Raw genomic sequence first — 23,436 nt, 5'->3', positions numbered from 1 at the left:
CTCTTAAACTCCCATCATCCTCCCTTATTGCACTGCTCTTAGCTATACACTTTTCCTACCTATAATATTGTGCTCTTGTAGCGACTTTATATTTTTATATTTTATACTTTTATATTTATATTTTTATATTTGGATGTAACTGGGGCTGTGACTCTCAATTTTGTTCCACCTCATGTGATACTTGATGTGAATGACAATAAAGTATCTTGAATCTTGAATCTTGAAATGAAGCGATTAATCGGATTTATCGTGATTAATCGATGATGTAAATAATCGATTAGCGATTAATCATTAAATGGAGTACACAGACCAAAAAAGGCCATTTGCTGAAAGAACAACACACTCAGAGCAGTAATTAAGCCGAAAATGTTATATATATATATATATATATATATATATATATATATAATTTTTATCTTTGAAAGAAAAATGCTTTATCTGTAAATACGTTCTACCTAAAACCCCTTAAGTGCCAGTTTTTATTTGATTGAGCGCAAATTCTGTAAAAAAAAAGAAAAAAAAAGAAAATTATTATTTTTATCTATCAGTTAATAGTCCATAGATTTACATTTATTTTTAGCTGCAGATCCATCTTTTGCTAGAAATAATCAAATGTACAGTAAAGGTATGCTGTGTTAAAATTTCAATCAATCAAGTTTATTTGTATCACATATTTCAGCAACAAGACAAAGTGCTCAACTTCATGAAAAGATAAAATCATCAAGATGTCAAGTGCCATCGTTAAAATAATAAGTAAACATCGTAAATGCTGATCAATGTTCCAATATTTATGGCTCAACAGCAGCTCTGAACTGGTGGGTTTTTAGCCTTGATTTAAAGGACCTCAGTGTTTCAGTCAGACTTTTAATCCGATTAATTATCAGAACAATTGACAGATTAATCAAGGACTAATATAATCATTTTAGCCTACATAGCAAGCGGCCTTTGGAGGACGTTTTCCTCTGAAACCAGATGTTGGCCCACTTCGTTCTTCCTTGGCTGTGAGCAAATGTGCCCCCAGTCGCCCACAGTCTCGGTAAAAGACAAACATAATAACTCAGCTGTTGAATTCAATACATAAAGCAGCAGACAGACACAAGAAACAGGTGGTAAAAATTCAGATTTAGTCAAAACATGAACCACAAAAGCCAGTAAAGATAAACCTCCCTGGTGCTTTTCCCAGCGATAAAGAGAGAGATGGAGCGATGCCATCTGTGCCAGTCGGAGAACATCGGATTGGGGAAATGTGGACTTAATTAAGCCTGAGTCATAAAGAGCGGTGGTAGAGACTTGCCAGGCGATGATGGGAGGCCGTTTTCCAAGTCATCAACTCTCACACGAAAGTTTATGCTCAAACTCCCGCGAAGCTCGGCGAGGCCGGAGTGGGAGAAAGGGACAGCTTTACGGTTGGATCAAAGTAATGATTAAACGCCATCAGTCAGAAAGTTTATGTTGATGTGGATGAAGCCTCAAATGGGGCATCTATTGTTAAGAGACCAGAGGAGCTAAAGTGGAAAACATGAGGGCATAACCTCGTTTCCTGCAGGCAGTAAGCAGAAGAATACAAAGCGTGAAACTCATCGATGTACTAATCTGCAGCTGCAAAATGGAAAGCATTACGTTCCCTGCTGAAGATATTAATACCATTACACAGATGGATCGCAATAAATTATAAAATCATAGAAAAGTTAATTTACTAATGTAATTAAAGAAGCTAATCTCAAATATCATTTGGACTCTAGAGAAGTCGATTAAAAAGCCCTCATCTCCATAAATTTAGTGTTTCAGAAAACAGGATCAATAAAAATGATTTAATATCAATACATTTTATGTTACGACCTACATCATGTGTCAAACTCAAGGCCCGGGGGCCGCTTCTGGCCCACTGTAAGTTTTTATGTGGCCCTCTACTCCAAATTACTCAATAAATCCTTCCAGTTTTTCACAAATCTACAAAATTCACACAAAATAAACAAATCTCCATATTTTTTTCTGATTTTACTGCATGATTTCTCTAAATTGGTCAAAGTGAGTTTAAATGACTGCTGCCTCAGCCTGACTTGTAATAAAGTCACATTTAACATCATACATATTGTAAAATTAATTACAAACATTTTTTAATGGGCACCACAAAATCTGCAATTTTGATTGCTAAAAAAAAGAAACACTAAACAATCACAAAATCCCAGAGGAACAGCTATTTATTAATATTTTAACAGTTTAATTGGTTTTATTAATACATTCTGGCACAACCGGCCCTTTAAGAGCATATTTGATAGGCCCATGATGAAAATGAGTTCAACACCCCTGACCAAATGATCGTGGGAAGATCAGATGACTTGATAGATGTTCAGCAAACTGTAACCGATACCGTGTTTCCCCGAAAGTAAGACAGTGTCTTACTTTCTTTTTATCCCCAAAAGCCCCACTATGTCTTACTTTCGGGGTATGTCTTATATTGGAAAAAAATAGTCGAATTTTTTGTTTTAACCATAAAATTAACATTTATTAACAACCTGAACAGTATTGTATTCACCACAAAACAGTTTTATAAAAGGAAGTGGAGAGGGGGACGGCGCAGGAGGCGGCGCTCATTTGGATCAGACGGAGGCGGCAGACGCGGCGACGTATGGAGGGGGGGCGGCGCGGACGTGGGCAGGAGGCGGCACTCATTTGGATCAGAGGGAGGTGGCAGACGCGGCGACGTATGGAGGGGGGGCGGCGCGGACGTGGGCAGGAGGCGGCGCTCATTAAGATCAGAGGGAGGTGGCAGACGCGGTGACGTATAGAGGGGGGGCGGCGCGGACGTGGGCAGGAGGCGGCACTCATTTGGATCAGACGGGGGCGGCAGACGCGGTGACGTATAGAGGGGGGGCGGCGCGGACGTGGGCAGGAGGCGGCGCTCATTAAGATCAGAGGGAGGTGGCAGACGCGGCGACGTATGGAGAGGGGGACGGTGCGGACGTGGGCAGGAGGCGGCGCGCAGGTAGATGAGAGGTGTTTCCCCGAAAAGTAAGACATATGTCTTACTTTCGGGGTACGGCTTATATTAGCCAACCCCCCTGAAACCCCCGATACGTCTTACAATCGGGGGTGTCTTACTATCGGGGAAACACAGTACCTTCAACAAGAAGTTTAACAAAGAAAGGTCAACTTAATAATTATAAAGCTAGTTGGAAGGAAAAACTACATTGCCTTCAGATAATGTGCGACTGAGTCAAAATAGGAGCAGGTCCAAGAGGAAACTGGACACCATTCTTCCCGACATTCACGGTGTTCTCTTACCAAATGGATTTTAATTTCCATTCAGCAAACGATCACAAAGCTTCCGAGGAAGGAACGCAAGACTCATCTTCATTAGAGCTGAAACTAACAATTATTTTAGCAGCCAATTATTCTGACGATTAATCGATTAATCGTAAATCAACCTGAAAAAAGAAGGGTCTAACTGTGTGTAAACGTCTGACTCCCACCATCGTTTTTTTTTTTTTTTTAACAGTATTATAGTCATGAAATCTAGAACCTATTTGTGTTAAGATGTTTACATCTCAGTTTTATGACCAACAGTTTTGTTTGGAGAGCGCTACCTCAAATCTCTCCATGTTTACAGGAACACGATTTTAATTGCTTAGTCTTCAGCGAGGTTTTGTAGAAATAAATGTCTACATTTATACACAGATTCCCAGATGGTTTCAGTCTAAGCCAACATCTTTACAAGCTTCAGTTTCCTTTCATTGAAGACAGAAGCCAAAAGCAAACTGACCACAAGGTCCTGTTTCTCCTAAAATATTTATCTCCTGCTTCCAGGATATTTTTATCAGTATCTGCAGTTTGTAAAAATACTTCTGCAAGGCTTTGTCATTTCAAATATCACTGACAGCTTAAAGACATCCAGACATTCTTCTGTTTAAAAGGGAACTATTAGGCAAAATAATTTTTTTTGGATGTTTTTATGCTTCCATTTTAAGTCTGAACTGCTTCTAAAAACAGCCTTTAACAAAAAAAAGCCATGCCCAGCCCGTTACCTAGCAACCCCAGCCATGCCCAGCCTGTTACCTAGCAACTCAAGCAGAGTTCTAGGACATTTGGTCAGTTGGGGGGCGTAGCCAGGAGCAGCTTAATTTGATTTAAAGTGACAGAGCCCCTAAAACAGCTCCAAATAGGTAGAACTGACCAGACTAAAATGTCATTAGCCAAGAATAATTTTACGTAAAAAAAACCCATAAAATAAAATAAAAAATACGACGGACATGTTTTGTTTCTCCCATAGACCTGTCATAATGGTTGAATATTTAGAAAAATATATTTTGTTGTACAGTTCACTGCTCTGAAGGAGTTGTTCTTTCAGTAAATGGTATGTTTTAGAGTCTTTATATTCTACTAAGCAATTATTTGATTACTAAAATAGTTGACACATACTTCAATAATTGGTTAATCACGATTAATCCAATTAATCCGATTAACCATTTTGGCCCAAAATCAATGAAACATAGGTTCTGAAATCCATTACATAATGGATTTCAGAACCTATGTTTCATTGTTTTATAATAATAGAAGTAATATTTCTTCTTGGCCTCACTCTCACTAGTTGTTAGCTTCAGCCTCTAGCTTGTATGTATACAAAATGCAAGATGCTAAGACAATTAAAAGAATCCATCAAGCGCTACATGAACCCAAGTATACATTTCAGCGGTGCTTTAGTCAGCTGTTATTGAATCATAAAAACAACATTATGTTTCCTCCTTTAAGTAACTTCAGGAGAGACAGTGCAGGTCCCGGACAGTTGAAACCTACTTGTTCCTCTGCGTCGAAGTCTTCGTTGTACTGGCCCATTTCCTCAGGCGGCCTTTTCTGGACCAGAGTGCGACACAGCAGCCAGATGGTGAGTCCGACCAGGAACATGCCGATGTCAGGGATGAACACTCGGATACCGTTTCCCGCGTCTGCGCCAATAACACTGTGGGACAAACAGGAAATGGAGGAAATGCTGTGAGAAAAGCAGAAGCACACTTCCCATGACTCCAAACACATTCGAAAGAAGAATTGTATTCCAGGACAAAAGCTGGAAAATCACATAAGCTCATCTTCTCGGCGAGCTCATTAACGTCTTCCTTTAGATAACCATGTAAGCCAGAAAATGGCTGACAAAAAAGGCCTGCCTCAGCAGACTTTCAGCTGTAAGTTTAGCAAAAGGCGGTTCTACAAACTTCTCAGGATGCCTAAAACAAATGTACCCAGTTGTTTGTGAAGTAAAATCTTGAAAATTGTCTCTAGTTTTTCTTCCACTTCAAAAATTATGCTTTCTATTTCATCAAGTCCAATGAAAATATATAAAACATTAAGAGTAGAAAATACTTTTGCAAAACATATGACATATAAGCATTTCATTTTGGTCAATATCAATAATTATTGATTAGTTTCTTGCTTTATATATCTGAAATGCTGCTAAACTGGTGGCATGACCTTTCCTCTTTTATACACAGTTTTCTTTCCAGTACACTGTTTGTTTTTAAGTAGTTATAAGGCACGGCAGTGAAACCTGCAGCGTAAGTTACTCAACAAGTTGTTGCTAGGCAACCAAAGAGTGAGTGAGTTGCTAGGTAACCAAAGAGTGAGTGAGTTGCTAGGTAACCAAAGAGTGAGTGAGTTGATTGATCCCACCAACTTTGCCATTAGAAGTTGAGCAGCTAAACCTTTTTTCTGTCTACATCTCCCAGAATGCCATGTGATTCTGGCTCGGAGTTCAGTGAAAATACTCTTTATTGAATATTCTATCAGACATATTATCTATTGGTATTGATCAGGTGTCACATGTATAATGCCATTGGTTTATTACCCAGCCCTATCTTAACATAGAGCATGGGTGTGACGTTTAATGGACTTCCTCAACATTTCTGCTCAATGTTGGCTTATGCAGAATGCCAGATCTCTCATGGGAACAAATATAAGTGCAGCAATTATATCTCTCAGAAAACACCACCTGTTTACCCGAAATACGCGGGAAATGTCGGGTTTTCCGCTACGCAATTGTTCTTTTAATATGTGTTGTGCTGAATGCATTAGATTTTATGTGGAGTACCACCCTGTGTAGTAAAACAGAGCTCGCTGCCTTTAAACCAAATGCAATTTACAAGTGAGTGAAATTCCATAAAACATCAACAACAACAAGAAAACTCATGAGAAAGTTTATTTGTTTTTGGGGGTTTTTCCAACTCAGCTTAGGGGATAAAAACATGCTTATTTATTTAAAAACATAACATGTTAGGTGGAACAATCTGCTTCAGCAGCAGCTGAAACAAACCAAAAGATTTCTTAGATTTTTTTTAATATTGTGTTGACTTCATCTTCTTCTGTCTGACCAAACATGAAAAGGTTTGTTCTGACAAGAGCCCAAACACCATCTGCAGAATGTTGCTATGACAGCTACCATAATGTCAAGCTCCATATAATCCACTTTGATGCGTTTATGCTGCCAAAGGACACGTTTTACAAGGTGTCATGATTGCATGTGCAATTACAGCAAATAAAAACTGTCCTTCAAATGGCTAACAGGTTTCCGAACCTCTAAAACGCTCACTTTTTAATCATCCAAACTAATTTCTATTTCAGTTTTACTGCAATCAGGTTGCATCCTGTGTTTGGCCACCAAAGTGTTTTTCTTTGCATTTCATGCTGAGCTCCAAGTGTAATTAAACAGTTCCCAATAAAACGTACTGGTAACTCCGGAGCAGCGCAGAGGATTTGGCTGCCGTTGTAAAGCAACTGGTCATTTCAAACAGAACCAATCTCACGCCTGGTGTTGAGTGGAAATAAAGCAAGTAAAAGTTGAAAAAGTGTTGATCGTCATGATGGAAAATCCACAGTCAGAATAGAAAACAGTTTGGGCGTTTGGCTGCTGCTGGAGAGTTTAATCTAATCGAGGACGTCTGTTTCCATGCCCTTTATTGTTGAGAAGCTTTGTGCATCCTCACAAGGATGAAAGAGATGGAAACCATCAGAGCCACGCAACGCTGAGGCGGCAACTTTAATGACTCCCACTTTCCCTCACGTATTATGTGTGGGAATTAGAAAAACATCAGCAGCGCTACAGACAGATTCAGGGAAAAACTACTAGTGTGGAAAGTTCAAAATGTGTTGCAACTCGAGCTGCAACTAACAATTATTTTAGTGACTGATTATTCTGACAATTAATCGATTTACCAGATAAAAAAAATTGGCATATTCTGCAGATTATTCGTTTAACTATTTAAGCATTTTTATACAATATTAGAAATATATTAACAGAATAATTCAGATCCTTTTTTAGATAAAAAAATAAAAATTTTATTGCCTAAAATGCAATAGCATAGCATTCACCTCACGAATTTGAACCAGGTGGAGCTAAACTTTGCTACTTGAGGAATTTTCACAAATAAAGGTGTCATCATCTTAAATGCAAAATGTAAATATATTTTTACAGCTTTAGCTTAATTACTGCTCTGAATATGTTGGGGGGTTTTCAGTAAATGGCCTTTTTTTGAGTCTGAAGAATAATCGGTTTCTAAATTAGTTGACGATTATATCAATAATCAATTAGTCCCGAATAATCCGATTAATCATTTGAGTCTTAATTAGAATAAACAAAAGAAAAACCTTTATCAAATGGCCCTTTTTTGGTTCTGTATACTCATGTTAACAGTTAATCAGTTTCTAAATTAGTTACTCATTGGTGTATTTATTTTTCTTAATTTTTTTATATAAATATTTTGTCTTGTTTTTTATTTTTTTTTTTATGTGTATTTTACATTTTTCTGTCTCTTCTTTTTACTTTATCGTTTCCTCATCATGTAAATGAGCATTTTAAGGTTTTAACTTCTGTCTGTTGGTTGGTTAGATCGAATCCACGCTACACACCACAACAAAGATGGCGACTTACCACCAGTTCATCACTGCGCTGAAGTTTACCAGTTGTATTTGAAAAAACAACGCTGTAACTCCTGACTTTATCGTTTTTGCTCTGACAGAACGCCTCTTTTAGTTAGCGGCTCTCATCGACTCAAACATCAACAGACATCGATGTATTTAAAAATATAGCAGTAGGACATTTTGGACAACCAAGACAAAAGAACAGAAGTTGTCCATCTTCTTCAGGCTCCTTTACATGCGACTTGAGCAACATTTTCCTCTGCCCAGGCTGTTGAAATGCAGCCATTACAGCTGTAAATATTGTATATGCACTACATATGATCCTCAGCACAAACAGGTAAATGCAGGCAGAAGAAAATGTTTATGGGTCTATTTCCGCCACTTAACTGTAGAGTACACAATCCACCCAGGGCTGATGAGTGCTGGAAAATAGGACGTGGCTGTGTTTCGGACATTCCCGTACTTACAGACCGCATTTAATAAGATCACGGGGATGTGCTCAGGCAGAGGAAAACAAAAGCCTTGAAAAATAGACCCTTCAGCCCAGTGTGAGGAGTAACTGGGTTTGGCCTTCATTAAGAATCCACAAAGGGACAGGTTAGGAGGTAGAGAGAAGATTAGCCAGTGTGGCTAAATGCAAAAAGCGAGGGTAAATGTTGCTGAGAGGCTGCCATAGGATACTTTGTGTAGCATTTTACTTATGAATAGAGTGAAAACATGGGAAGTACATGAGTTTTATGTGTTACAGGTTTTTCTTTTGTTCCATTTGAATAAGGCTGAAACGATTAATCAGATTAATCGTGATTAATCGATGATTGAAATAATCATCAACTAATTTAGAAAACTATTAATCGTTAACTGGATTATTCAGACTCAAAAAAAAGGCCCTTTGCTGAAAGAGCAACATATTCAGAGCATTAATTAAGTTAAAACTGTACAAAATATGTATACAATTTGCATTTCAAATAAAAACACCTTAATCTATAAACATGATTTAACTAAAACTCCCCCAGTGGTAAAGTTTTAGGTTCAAATTAGAGGAAAGCTAAGCTAATACATTTCAGGCGACAAAATATTCATTTTTATTTAAAAATGGATCTGAATTATTTACTGACATATTTATATGTCAGTAAATAATACATATTTATCTATTTTTAATATTTTTTTAAAAAGTCTTAAGTGTTTAAATAAAAAAATCTATAGAATGTTCCGGTCTTTTTAATCTGATTAATCAATTAATCGTTAGAATAATCAATAGAATAATGGATTACCAAAATAATTGTTAGTTGCAGCCCTAATTCTAAACAAAATCATTCTAATCTGCAGAGAAGCTGCCAAAGTTTTTACTTTCACCTCTGAAATCAGATCAATGAGATCCAGGAAAAATATTCAAGCAGCCAAACCGATGCACAGACGTCCCTAAACATTACTGCACATTCACAATTGATTTATGTCAGGATAAAACATTATTGCATTTTATTATAGATGTAACCTAAGTCTACTTATACCAAACTCATGTGAAAATCAACAAGTGTTTCCATTTAACGGTATCCCTCTACCAAACAGACTCCATTTATAAGTGTCAGGATCCGTGTTTCTGTGTATTTATTTTAAGGTTTTTCTGTGTTCAGTTTCTGTCCTGAGTCTCGGTTTCTGCGTCTTCCCGTTGATTGCTTCCCAGGTGTGTCTCATTCCTTGATTACCCTCTCTGTGTATTTAGTCCCACCTGTTGTCTCTGTCTCTTGTCGGTTCCTCGTCTTTGTCAGCGTCAGTCGTCTCAGTAGAACTGGTTAAGTCCTGTGTCGGCGTCAGCTCTCGTTTTTCAGTCCTCTATCAGTTGCTACCAGTAATTAGCTGTGTGCTATTCTCTCTGCTGTGCCGCCTGCATTGGACTGTTTTGAGCTTCTCATTAAATAATCATCTTCATCATCATCGTCTGGGTCTCAGCATTCATCCTCACCACCACCAACCACACCCCATGACAACCAGCTCCTATAAATTAAAAAGATTTATTTGCAAACTATCAATTTACAACTGTTTGCAAATCCACAATAGCACGTCAGCCAATAATGCAAAATATAATAAACATTCATGTCCAAAACACCCAAATGCTCTAAAATATTGTACAAAAATATCCACAGAATCTCAGCTGTGACTTTTTTCTAAAATCCTTTATGATTCTTTTCTTTAAGATCAAATAATTACTTTCTTACCTCTCAAAGCCAATCTGTCGTATGGAGCTCTCCCATGACGAACCTAGAACAAATAATACAAAAACATTTAATATTCAGACATTTTACTCTTCAAAAAGCAACTGTAGTAACAGTTTTATGATTTTTTACACAGACAAAAGTGACAGTTTATTATTTGAAATAATAAAATAAATCAGGAGCCTCAAGAGAGTTTTAATGTTTTTGATATCTAACCTTCCAGTATGAGCAATGTGTCACACATGTACAGCAAACAAATCTGCAGAAGCTGTGTGTTGCAACACTATATAGTCAAAAACTGTCTGAGAAATGTTTTAGACAGCTTGTTGTTTCCAGGTTGCAAAGAATTAAAGCAGTTAAAAATGCGTCCAATAACCAATTACTGTAGTAATTAATTTATCGATTATTCTAAAGATTAATCGAGTAGTCTGAGGAAAACATTGGCACATTACAAATTTTTCATTTAACCACTTAAGCATATTTAATACAATATTTGATATACAATAAAATCAAATAAATAAATCATTAAACTAATTTTCAAAATAAAATGCAACAAGATACCAAAATGCAACAACATGCTTTTGTTTAGTAAATTTGAACCTGGTGAAGCTAAAACTAAGTGAGACTTCAGAAGGTTTGGTTAAAACATATTTACAGACAAAAGTGTTCATCTTAAATGCAAAATGTCTTCATATATTGTACAGCTTTGGCTTAAATACTGCACTGACTATGTTGTTTTTTCAGCAAATGGGCTTTTTTGAGTCTTTTATTAATTATTAATTGATTTCTAAATTAATTGACAATTATTTCAATAATCGATTAATCATGAATAATTGTTTTAGTCCTATATAAAACATCCTATGTTTTATTTTCACCAAATTGTCTTTTTTTGTATCCGTTATCCCAGTTAACGATTAATTGATTGCTATGTTAGTTGATGGTTATTTTTGATTAATCTCGACTAATCCGATTAATCGTTTCAGACCTTTCTTGATACTAACAAGATGTACTTAAAAAAAAGTGCCATTAATGCAGCACAAACTTAATTTAGTTTAGTTTTTGAATTTGAACTGAATCCTTACATTTCTCCAAAGGTTTAGTTTTTTTGGCTCCATGTTTAAATGCATAGGAAACATAACTTCAGTCTGACTTGCACTGACGTACCTGAATGCTTTGTTGGTTCAATGGCCCAATAATGAGGTACTAAACTTTAGTAAACTCAGGTTTCAGCTTTACAATGTGCAGGGAGGGCATTGCTGATGTTAAATATGCTTTAACTGAGATCGCAGACAAAGCACTTCATCTAACTGAGTTTATCTTCTGTTTCACATGAGTGGAAGCCACAGCTACTTTTTTAGGAGGGGATTGTTAAGTTAACAACTGTGAAATAAGTCTTTGCTTTCAGAGGACGCAGACAGAAAAAGGTCACTTGGATGGTTCGATATCTCCAAAGAATTGAAACTATAAAGATAAAAGCTTAGCTTGCAGCCTGATGATAAATACACAGAGCAGCAGGACAAAATAATGATTTAAACTAAAGATTTTCTAGAAAGAGACATGCACTTTTCCTCTTTGAAAAACACACTGTAATGTCTTCTTATTGTAGTGAAGACAATAAAAAGACATCATTATTGATGTAGTGTCTGATATGGACACTATATCAGAAGAAATCTAGCGTTGTTTAGGTACCGTACTGCCAGAAATGTAATGTCCCGGAAAACTGTCAGAAATTCATTATAGTATCATACCAAGTTTCTTAGTCGGGTGGTAATTAGTTGCACCAATATAAATTTCACTGAAGGAGCCTTCAAGCATGTTGAGTTATGCGACAGCATGCATGGCAAACCATAGAAAACCACCAGACTGGCAGTTTAGTCTCAAATATGCACAAGGTGAATAAAATTCTAGTACGTTTGCCTGGAAAGTCCGGTTCATTTCAGGAGGTGTGAATCCTGCCCAAAAAAGCAAAACTCTGATCCGTCTGAAAGCCTTATTCTCAGTTCAGTTGAAGTGAACTTTGGTACGGTTCGAATGCATATGTGAACACCAAGTGGACTGGAGACCACTTCAAAAACAGGAAGTGGACAACAGTGCAGGGCATTCTGGGTAAATACAATCAGAGAGTCTAGCATTAGCAGGAGAAATGGCTCCATAGACAAAAAAGAAGTCCTACAACCATTAAAATCACTTTGTTTACATTTTGTGAAGACATGTCATGTCTTCTTCAGAGGTTTTCCTGTAATTTCTTTCAATGGTTCTTGGTGCAGCGCCACCACAGGTGAGAAGCGGAACAGGTTTTTCTAAGGGTTTGATTAATTTGACACACTGCAGTGTAAAGCAAACTACACCAGCTGAATATGTAACAACTGTTGCAACTTTGGTCCCCAATCGAACTGAGACTAAAATCATGTGTGAAAACTCCCTTAGCTCCCTTCCTCAGCTGCTTGAAAATAAAAAGTTAGTAATAACTCTCTGACAAGCACAAGTGTACCACAAAAACTCATATATATATATATATATAACCAAAGAAGTATGAGTTTTCATTATCTGTTGTTAAAAACAACAACAAGTATTACGGATTTCACATAAGGCAGAGTGAGTTTTGCAGGCAGGGTTTCTCAAAGCGATTGGTTCATTTGACTCATAGTTCATTTGAAAGTGAAATCATTTTAAAGAATCAGCTTTAACAAAAATGTCTCATAATTTCAAAGAGTTTCAAAACTCCTTCTATTTTTGCCAAAGCTGGAAGCTCTGAGTCTGACTTTTTTTCCACCAGGAACTATGGTTGATAAACAAGAGAAGACATTTCAGTGGGAGGCCGCTAAATGTCTTGTTGTGAAATTTAAAAGGGCAAGAAACATCTGCAATCGGAGGCGGCCAAATGACTAATCCCTGACATGGAGCACTTCACCCCGAGTCATACTGAGCTGTTAAAACTTATCTGTCCAGCTCCACACTGATCCTCCCAATGGTAAAACCTCTCTGAAGGAGGACAGACAGACTTATCAGCGATAACCAGCACCGAAAAATAAAACAGAAAGAACAGCTATTTTTCCTCTGGTACCTTTTACAAAACTAAGATTAACATCATGGAGTCTAGAGACAATATGGAGACATCGGCATCATTTCAGAAGGGAAGAAAGGAGCAAGGAGTCAAATTACTGCCCAGCTTTTTTCTTTTTTACAATCTATGTGGGAGAAATATGATACAATCTCTCTGGATTAGAATTTAGAAAAAAAGAACAGGTTCAAAACTTAGTTTTCAATATATTTCAGTCTGTGGCTGATTGTTTTCACGTTTCACAGGATGAGTAATTTACAGCAGAAGGCTGAACAAAAAAATAGAAACCCACAGACAGTGTAATCTACGTTTAGTGTAGATAAACTAAAGTATTGCAGAAAAGTAGGGCTGGACGATATGGCTGAAAAACTTAAATATAAGCGCTTCATTTCAGTCAATGTCAATAATTATTTATTAGTTTTTTTGTTTGTTCTGAATATCTGAAATACTGCCAAATCGTTGGTATGACTATTCCTGTTTTATCTGCAGTTTTCTCTCAATAGTCAATTTTTACTTTTAAGCCGTTATTGTGGAATTTTAAACTGCTGCTGTGCCAGTTATTCAAAGAGTCGTTGCTAGGTAACCAAAGAATGAGTGAGTTGCTAGGTAACCAAAGAATGAATGAGTTGATTCCACCAGCCTTGTTAAGCCGTCTTTCCTCTGCCTACATTCCCCAGAATGCACTGCGGTTCTGAATCAGTGTTGAGTGAAAATTCTACATATTGAATAATCTATCAAACATATTGATCAGCTGTATATCGTAATCTATATTATTGATTTATTGTTTAGGTCTAGTTGAAAGTAATCTCTAGGATCCATAAGAATGATCTCATATCTTTTCAGAGTAAGTTAGAAACACTTGAACTTGTATGCTTTAAAGAGAATTAGTAGGACAATTAAATGTAATTAAAAGCCAGATCATCCAGATGAAAATAAGGTCTCTTTATGTTGTCTTAAAGACTTATGAAGGTAAGGTCACAGTATGCCATTCAAAAGTTCAAATAAAATCCAGAGAAGGCAAGCAAAACCGAGCCTGTTTGAATGAGTCCCAGATCCAAACATCTGCAACACGTAATTTCTCCCTGACAACACTAAACCTTCAGGTGTGGGAGGAAACCCCCCATCCTGAGCGTGACTTCATGCTTGAGGAATGCCAGAGGTAAAATGAGGTAGAGTCTGATCCGTAGCATGACTGGGGAATATTGTGTAAAACAAACAGAGCTCAGCACAGGCACTTCTGGAAGAAAGTTTGAGACTTTCAGTCTGTCGAGCTGGGGCCAGCGTTTCACCTCAGCTGGGTACCGAAAATACCTGTTCTCCAGACTTTATGTCAGCATCATAAAACTCCCTTTGTGCTGCCCGGGCTGTAAACCTCCATGCAGCAGTTTTCTGCACTCTTATATCTCTGTAGGCCAAATGCCAGTTACTCTTTTTCACACACTGTAAAAGTAAAGCATCAACATGTGAGCAGGCATTAGTTGAAGGTTCATTCACACCAGCCCCGTTTAGAACTCTTTATTTGAAATCCAGTCCATTTGTCTAGAAAGTCTGGTTCGTTTGGGGACGTATGAACCACAAAAGTGAACTGTGGTTTGCCCAAAAACATTGGTCTCGGTCCGTTGAAGTGAACTCTGGTGCGGTTCAAATGCATATGAGAACACCAAGTGGACTGGAGACCATTCCAAAAGCAGGAAGTGGACTACAGCACAGTGCATTCTGGGTAAATACAACCAAAACAAGCATGAATCTAGTGCTAGCGGAAGAAATGACTTGTCCTTTCCAAAATGTGAAATGTTGCTATTTTGGTTCCCAATCAAACCAAATCTACCTATTAGATGAGACAACACCATTTTCAGCTGCTGTGGTTCGCTTTTACACTGCACTGTGAAAACGAACCACAGAGCCAAACTAATTGAAAAACCTATTCCCCTCCTCGCCTGTGGGGGCGCTGCACCAAGAACCACTGAAGGAAATGACACAAAAGCCTCTGAAGAAGACACTGAACCAAACTTCTTTCTTCACAAAATGTAAACAAAAATGGAGTAGCGCCAGATTTCTGCGGTTGTAGGATTTTTCTTTTCTCTTTGGTAAAAGACCACAAGCCATTTCTCCCATTTGCACACGTTTGTTTTGCCTGTATTTACCCAGAAAGCCCCGTGCTATCGTCCACTTCCTGCTTATGGTCTGCTTTACGTTGCACATTCAAAGCTCCTCAAACGTACAGGCTTTATAGACAAACAAACTAGTTTGATTAAAGTGGACTAACCAGGTAAGGTGTGAATGAACCCTATGAGTTCAAAGACTTGGTTTAACCTCCTAAGATGTCACACTTCTGGGAATCAGCATTAAGGACTACAGAGAATTTTGGACAATTGCAGGAAATATCTGGAAGTCAGAGAGGTGACAAGTAAGTCAACATGACCTGCAACAAACTCCACCCACCTGGAGCTCCTTCATGACTAACACAAACAGTTTGTAAACGCGGCTCCATCCCTGTCAAGTCAGCGCGTAGGAATGAAAGACGGCTGCACAGGAAGCCGGCTACGGCTCATCTGGTGACCATTCCCTGACCCTGCCCTAACAGCTGGAGGGGTTAGCTCTCCCAGGAAAGGTTTTCTAGTTCATGCTTAGCTCAGCTCAGAGATCTCGAGGTGTTTTTGGCCTCCAAAAACAAAAGGAAGTCCACTGGGTTTTCCAGAGGGAAAATAAGCACTTCACGGAGAAGGAGGACTCCCTGTTTATACTCGGCTGCCAAAAGGAAAAGCGTGTCAGGAGGACTAAATACCAGATATAGAAATCTGAGATAAGGCATCTCGTCATAAATAGTACGCACGTAATATCAGACTTCCTTTCTCACTACAAAAAAACAACCAGACAAAAGTAGTTTGGAAGTTTCTGCAACAATAAAAACAATAAAATACAGTTTTAATTTATGGCTATGACTTTCAGATTCAGTCTATCTTGATCCTGACAATTCTGCTTTTCTCCCATTGTTCCTCACACGTTTGGAGGATTATACTGTCATTGTGAGGTACAAGAATCAGACAAAAAATGTTTTTTAAAAACAGTCCAAAGAAAATTTAAAATACCTTCTGAAAGTCTGGAAGACTTGTTTTTTTATTATTATTTAAGATCACTTTAAAACATTACAAGAATGTCTAAATCCTCAGAAGCAAAATAAAAAGTGAAAATCTGGGTGATAAAAACTTTTTCACTGCACTATAAGCTAATAAATAACCTGCAGTAAATAAATATAGTAGTCTCTGGATAGACGTGGTACTGCTTATTATGACAGCTTGATTATAAAATGACATATTTAGCCTGGTATTTAAAATGTTCCATTGTAAGAACAATATATCTGTAATAATTTTACCCTGATTACAAATAAAAAGTCTTCAACATGGTGGTCATGCAGTAAATAAATATAATGTTCTTAAACTGTAAATGTTAAATGTTTTGGCAGCTATGTTCAGGTTCAACACAGACCTGATTAATACCAGACCTGCAGAAGCAAGAAATCATTTAATTCAGGGGTGTCCAAGCATTTTGTCACGTGGGACAAAATCGTTGACCAAAGTCCACGTCCAAAACATCAAAAGTATTTTTCATTTTTGCTGTATTAAAAGAAAAGCATCTGGTTTTCACTTTCCTTGGGTTCACAAATTTAATATCAGTACAGGAACAGGATTTGGGTCGCATTCTTTAAAAATGCTTTCTGTGATTTGTATGCAGCACAGTTGGGTTTTCAGTAAAAGTTTCTGAATAAACTCTACTTACCATAAAAGCTTGGTTATAAAAAGACAAATACTTTGTGCTGCATTTTACATTTTAAGAAAATTGTGTTGCTAATAATTATACTCTGATTAAAGTTGAGCACAGTTGGTGGAATCAACTGACTCTGTCACTCTTTGGTTACTTAGTAACTCTCTCACTCTTTTTGGTTGCTTAGCAACGACCTGTTGAGTAACTGGCGCAGCAGCAGTTTTAGGTTTTGCCACAATACCTCAATACCTACTTAAAATAAAATAAAAAAACAATGACATGGAGTGAAAACTGTTAATAAAACAGGAAAGGTCGTGCCACCAGTTATTTATATTTACAACAAAAAGCTAATCAGTAATTATCAAGATCGAGAATTATGAATATCAACTGACATGAACTGATTGTATTGTGATACATTTTTCAGTTCAACCCTAACTGAACATTATAGTTTTAACTGATTTGAAATGCATTTAAAGCACTACAAACCAATCCCCAGTTAAAGACAGTGTTTATGATTCCACAGTAAGAAACAAAATGAAACAAAATCCTGCCACATAATTACCCCAAAACATCTTGAATATCCTCATAAAATAACTCTGTGCACTGGCAAGACAAAAGTCATTTTAACACCTGAACATGAACATAAAATACGAGATCATTGCGTGAAAATTGCAAAGTGAGATAAAGTAGACAGAATTTATGATGTGCAAAAACAAAAACATTTCACTGCCCCTGAGAATCTGGTAATAAAGAGCATATTTAGCCTCTGGCCTCTGAACGGCTCTGTGTGTCTCCACCTGAGGTGATAAGGTTCATTCTGTGCTCCGAGTTGGCCGGGATTCAACCGAGCAAAGCAAGCTCCTCTCATTAGAAAGAACAAGTCATTAGAGCACAAGGTCAGACTCTGTCCCCGTCTAGACACATTCAAATTTTATAGCTTGATACCGGGTCTCTTGAGAAGCCCAGAAGCCAGCTATTACACCTTTCCAACAGTGGATGAGTAGCTTATTCTGCTTGCAACATTTTAGTTTTTTTCTTCACCGTGTGGTTCAAGGGAGTTAATGAAATTCAGGGAAGGGTTGCGAAACAACACTGCAAGTAAAGGAAGTACTATTTGAACTCCAGGAGACCAGAATCTACTAACCTGTAAGCTCCAGAAGGAAAATGCTGGAAGATTCAGAAAGTAACATTTGTTTTCTTAGACAGTAACATTTAAAATAATGGGCCACGATTAAGCTTTGACCTAAACCAGTTAACAGCTTTATCTGTAAGGTCCAAGAGAAGAAACTGATAAATTCCAGAAAGTGACTTTTAAGTTTCAGAAAAACTAATGTTTAAATCAGTGGTAAATCAGTGTTTTCCTAAGGGGAAAAAAATGATAGCAAAATGTAGTCTTATTTCATGTGACTGAGGTCAAACTGTTGTGTTCACAGCCAAACAGACTTTAAAAAGAACTGGAAGAACGTCCACTAACCCGCTAATAGAGGAACTAATTTTTCACTTATCTCTTCAGCTCTTTTGTTCTTCTGAAAAACATTAGCTTCCTCTAAATTAACTTTTCCAAATAAATTATAAAGTGTTAATTTAATTGGCTGTGTTATAAACTTTAAATCTATAAGAAATGACAAAAATATGCTATAAAGACATGAATGATGTCAACTCCAAAACACAAACAAAAAGCAAAAAAAAAAACAAAACAAAAAAACCGCTGGAAACGAGAAATCCTGCAATTACATTAAACAGAAGCAAACACCTACAACCAACAAAAGAAATTAGGGCTGCACCAAGGCAAACATTTGGACAGATATCAATATGTCAATATCCAATGTAAATATTGATGTTATGACCAATAACCTCAGTTACTTTCCAGGAACAGTTATCAGTTTCAAAGTGTTACAAATGCATTTTAGAAAGTAAGTTACTTACCTGTATGTTTTTAAACCAACCTGCGTAACAGAAACTTCAGAAACTACAGTTTAGATTGTGGTAAATAACACTTTTGTAACAAAAGTTACAGAAAGTTGTAGAAAATCAGAAAATATGAAAGAATTGGACATATTTCTAAAAAATATGAACCACTTTTTTTTGTTTCAGGTTGAGAAAAAGCTCCTCCTTCAGTTGCAGAGGTCAGAGTTCAAACAGAAACCAGCCTGCAGGATTAATGAGACACACATGTCTGACATGAAGAAACACATGGCAAAGCTGCAGATTTCCTCCATTCAGGGACACAAACCACCAATATCTGGAGGCAGTTCAGCCTGAATTAAAGCATCGGCTCTGCTTTTGTGTTGCTGTCGGAAAATGTAAATACCAGACGGATCTGTAGTTTATCAAACTAAGATGTTTTCTCATCTCTCTTTCAGACAGACAAGAGCAAGGGAGGGACCTCTACACTGCAAAAACACAAAACTTACCAAGTATTTTTGTGTAGTTTCTACTGCAAATGTCTTATTACAGTTGAAATAAAACACAACTAACTTACAAGTAACTTTTCAGCAAAATTGTTTAGAGAAAATAATTCCTTCACTGCAAAAAAGTAATTGAAAGTATTTCATTTCCCTTTGGGGTCAATAAAGTATTTTTGAATTGAACTGAACACAAAATCTTACAAATTTTTGTCTAGTTTTTAGTGTAAATATTTTAGCACACTTCCATTTAAAATTAAATTAACATACAAAGAAGCTTTCAGTAAGTTTTAGTCAATAATTCCTTAATGTTGTTGAAAAAGTATTAGTTCAAAAGACTTTTCACTTTTAATATGGCAATAATGTCTGATTACAATGCAAGAAAATCCCATTAAAATTAATATTAAGGAACTACTGAATTAAAACAAGCTACTATGTTTTGATGAAAAGTTCCTTGTAAGTTAGTTTTGTCTTAATTCAAGTGTATTAAGATATTTACACTAAAAATAGGTAAAGAAGATATTTACACTAAAAATAGGTAAAGAATACTTGGTAAGATTTTTGTGTTTTTGATGCCAAAGGGAAATTAAATACTTTCAATTTTTTTTGTAGTGAAGGAATAAGATTTTGTGCTTTTGCAGTGTTGATATTGTTTTTATCAGTTTAACTGGAAGATTATTTCACTTATAACAAGGGTGTGTTCAGACTGCAGCCTGAAGTGACTCAATTCCAATTTTTTGGGAATTCCAATTTTTTTTGCCGGGGCCGTTCACACTGCCAGTAAATGCGACCTGTATGCGTTCTGCAGTGTGAACGGGCAAACGACCTGAAAGTGTCCCGCATCCGCAGTAGAGGGCGCAATAGCGTCAGCGTTCTCAGTGTTCTGCCAACTGCCATAATAATAAGAAGTGCTCAGTGTTTGCGGAAGTAAACATGGAGGCTAACGGTGGAGCTCAGCTTACATATTTGAAGTAGTTATCCGGCCGGAGCAGCATATTAACAACCTAATCCTCATATTGTCCGTCATGGTTATTGTTTTTCTTCCCATTTGCGCTTATCAGGATGCAGAATAGTGAGATTTGTTGAGAATCAGTGACGTTCAGTTCGGATGAATGCGACCTGGACGTTAGGTCGCATTTGAATCGGATACGTATCGGATATGGGTCACATTCGAAAAAGAATCCGACCTGTGCTGTTCACACTGCCATGAAAAGATCGGATACAGATCGCATTACGTCAAAAAAATCGGAATTGAGTCACTTCAGGCTGCAGTGTGAACGCACCCCAAGACATTTTATTTAAAAGTGCCAGTGAGAATAGTACTTTTTCATCAATATTAAGGATTTATTGACTTAAACAAGCTTGTATATCTTGCTAAATCAAGTGAACAAAGATATTTACACTTGAAACTAGACCAAAAATACTTGGTAAGATTTTGTGTTTTTGCAGTGCATCTCTCAGGTCCGTTCTCAGATTATTCCAAGTGCTTCGGTTCCTCTGCACACAACGGCGCTCTGCCTTAAAGCTTCAACCACAAAGGCTGCAGTGTACTCACAGCTGAAGTTGGAGGAGATGGAGTTGCCGGCCAGGAGGCTGTTGACGGTAATCTGATAGATGATGTGCAGCAGCAGGAAGGACATACTGGTGAAGCAGAGGGACTGCAGCAGACGCCCTGTGTGGCCTAAACAGGAAGGAGCAGCATAGTGAGTTCAACACATTCACGCAATAATTTCCTTTAAAAAAAAAAAAAAAAAAAAAAAAAATATATATATATATATATATATATATATATATATATATATATATTTGTGTGTGTGTTCTTGGTATTTCTCTGTTTTTAAACAGCAGTTTTTGAGGAATGCATTAAAAATGTGCAGCTGGTTTCTATTGATATAATGTGCTTTACACTGAGACGGCAGCAACTGGGAGGGATTTTACAGATAATCACAAAACATATCCTGGCAAAAAGCTGGCACGACTTAGAGAAACTAAATAAACATTCTGGTGGACCGCAAGGCCTTTACGTCTCTGATTCACTGTCAGAGAAGCAGAACCGCCTTTTATCCACCACTGATTTGGCTTCTGGTTTTAGTGACTGATGTCACCACTTGAGGTTTTATTTTTAAACACCTACACTGTAAAAACGATGTTTCAACAAGCGTTTTTTGTGCAGTTCCCAATGCAAATATCTTATAACTAACTTCCAAGTAACTTCAGCAAGATATAAGAGGTTGTTTTAAATCAATAATTTCTTATTAATTTAAAAACTACTAGTTCCACTGGTAGATTATTTAACTTATAACAATATGGTTTCCCATGTTATGAGTAAAATAATCTGCCACACTCTTAGAAATGGCTGTAAATTTACAGCAGAATTCTAGCAGTAATACAGTAGAATATTGTTAAATTGACGTCTTCTTCTGTTGTCACAATCTAGACTGACGACTGGCAGTAAACTACCGTAAAATGATTGTACAATACAGTTTTTTTCCTAGGCAAGACATTTTACATGTATTTGCATCTTAGAGAACCAGCATTTAAAGCTGCGAAGTCGTTTTCTTGAAGTTTTCGGCATTAGATGGCATAATATACTATCAAAGCTAAGCCAAAATGTTTTTGTCTCTATACATACAATAAATAATGACATATTGGCTGCCTTTTTTTTTTTTCTTCATTAGTACGTCATGTTGGTGACTGAAGCATGTTATGATGACTTCAACATTTCTTTTGACAGGTTGGCAGAAGAAATGCTGTCCAGAATGTTTATATAACCTGACCAAATTTCTATAATGCCTAATGTCTGAGTTGTGTTCATGGTAATTATTTCGGACATTTTTATGCTTTATGTCAGTGTTTCTCAACTCCGGTCCTCACGCCTCCCTGCTCTGCATGTTTTTGATGTGCCTCTATTCCAGAAATGGGGCAGAATCCAAAACAGCTCAGGTCAAACTGTGGACCATGTTGTCAGATATGTGCAGGTATGTTGTTATTCTAATGATCCTACTTCTTTGTAGAAACACTTTCTCATTGCCTTTGTTTGCTATCTGAATTTAGCTGTGCTGCTAAATATATTTAATAATTTTTATTATTCATCTTCTTATCATTATGTCAAAGATGCAAGCCAGTGTTGAAGCCTTCCTCATTGCCGTGCAACCAGGACAGCCCGTCCTCCTGCATGTTGGTGAAAACAAGAGCAGCACCAAAGACACTTCACCATCAGTGATCACAAGATCATCCAACGTAGCTTTTGATGAACTTTCAAAGCACACTTCACCTTCAGTGCAAAGTACCATGAATTCCTCTACAACTTCTGTAAATTAATCCAGCCTGCAGTTTTCAACATTGATGTGACTTGCACAACAATTGAGGAGTTTAAGATCCTTGCTTTTACTTTACCTGGCAGAGTGGACACTCTTTATTATGATCATTTAAATGCATACTGTATCAATAAGAGGATTTGTTTTATGTTCTTCCAATTAAGGACTTGGTTTATTACAGTCCCTGTGGCAAGCAGTTTTCTGCATGGTCAGCATTGAAGGCCATATTGTCTTTGAGAGGGTCCAGCCAACATTCCAGACAGCACAGTGTTGTCCATCTTCTTCATCTTCAGCCTCCAATGAAGCAGCCAAGACTTTGGTTCATTCAACGGTAAAACCATTCCTATAATTTTTTTTACAATGAGCAAAATACAATGACATGGTTTTAAAGCAAGTTATGATTAACATTTGACAAAGTTGATGCTTTCTCTTTACATAATTAAAAACGGCTTTATATATTGTACCTGCTGTCTTCAGAATGCCACACTATTTATATTCTCAGGAATTTTCCCATTTTTGATTTAGTTTTTTAGTCGCTTCATTGGGATTAACCCAGAAAGAGGAACAAAAGCCGGTCATGGGAAGATGGTATCCAAAAAGACAGGAAAGAAAAGGCAGATGGTCAATGTTCAGGTTTCCACCTTCATCAAAAACCTGATGGACTTTGAGTGGCATCTCATTCAGGTTAGTTGTTGTCCTTTTCTTTTCTTTGAAATATTTCTGTTTCCATATTATTTAGGATCTAAATTGTATTGTCTTTTCTTTTTCCATGCTGG

The 23,436-nt window shown here is 37.1% G+C and overlaps 1 protein-coding gene across 6 annotated transcripts in view; it reads right to left on the bottom strand.

Annotated features, from left to right (window-relative positions):
* The window catches only part of piezo2b (piezo-type mechanosensitive ion channel component 2b), a 125,174-nt gene that overhangs the window by 77,446 nt on the left and 24,292 nt on the right, over nt 1–23,436 (bottom strand). For all 6 annotated transcript variants that reach the window (XM_088014584.1, XM_088014580.1, XM_088014583.1 and 3 more), the window contains exons 3-5: nt 20,899–21,024; nt 10,119–10,161; nt 4,795–4,957 (exon numbers count right to left, since the gene is read on the bottom strand). In XM_088014584.1, the coding sequence (XP_087870710.1) occupies nt 4,795–4,957; nt 10,119–10,161; nt 20,899–21,024 (332 nt within the window). The remainder of the gene's footprint in view (nt 1–4,794; nt 4,958–10,118; nt 10,162–20,898; nt 21,025–23,436) is intronic.

This window comes from Poecilia mexicana, unplaced genomic scaffold (assembly GCF_051168715.1).
Source record: "Poecilia mexicana isolate PSO_F unplaced genomic scaffold, ASM5116871v1 scaffold_17, whole genome shotgun sequence".
NCBI lineage: Eukaryota > Metazoa > Chordata > Actinopteri > Cyprinodontiformes > Poeciliidae > Poecilia > Poecilia mexicana.
This window is presented reverse-complemented; position numbering and strand designations above follow the sequence as displayed.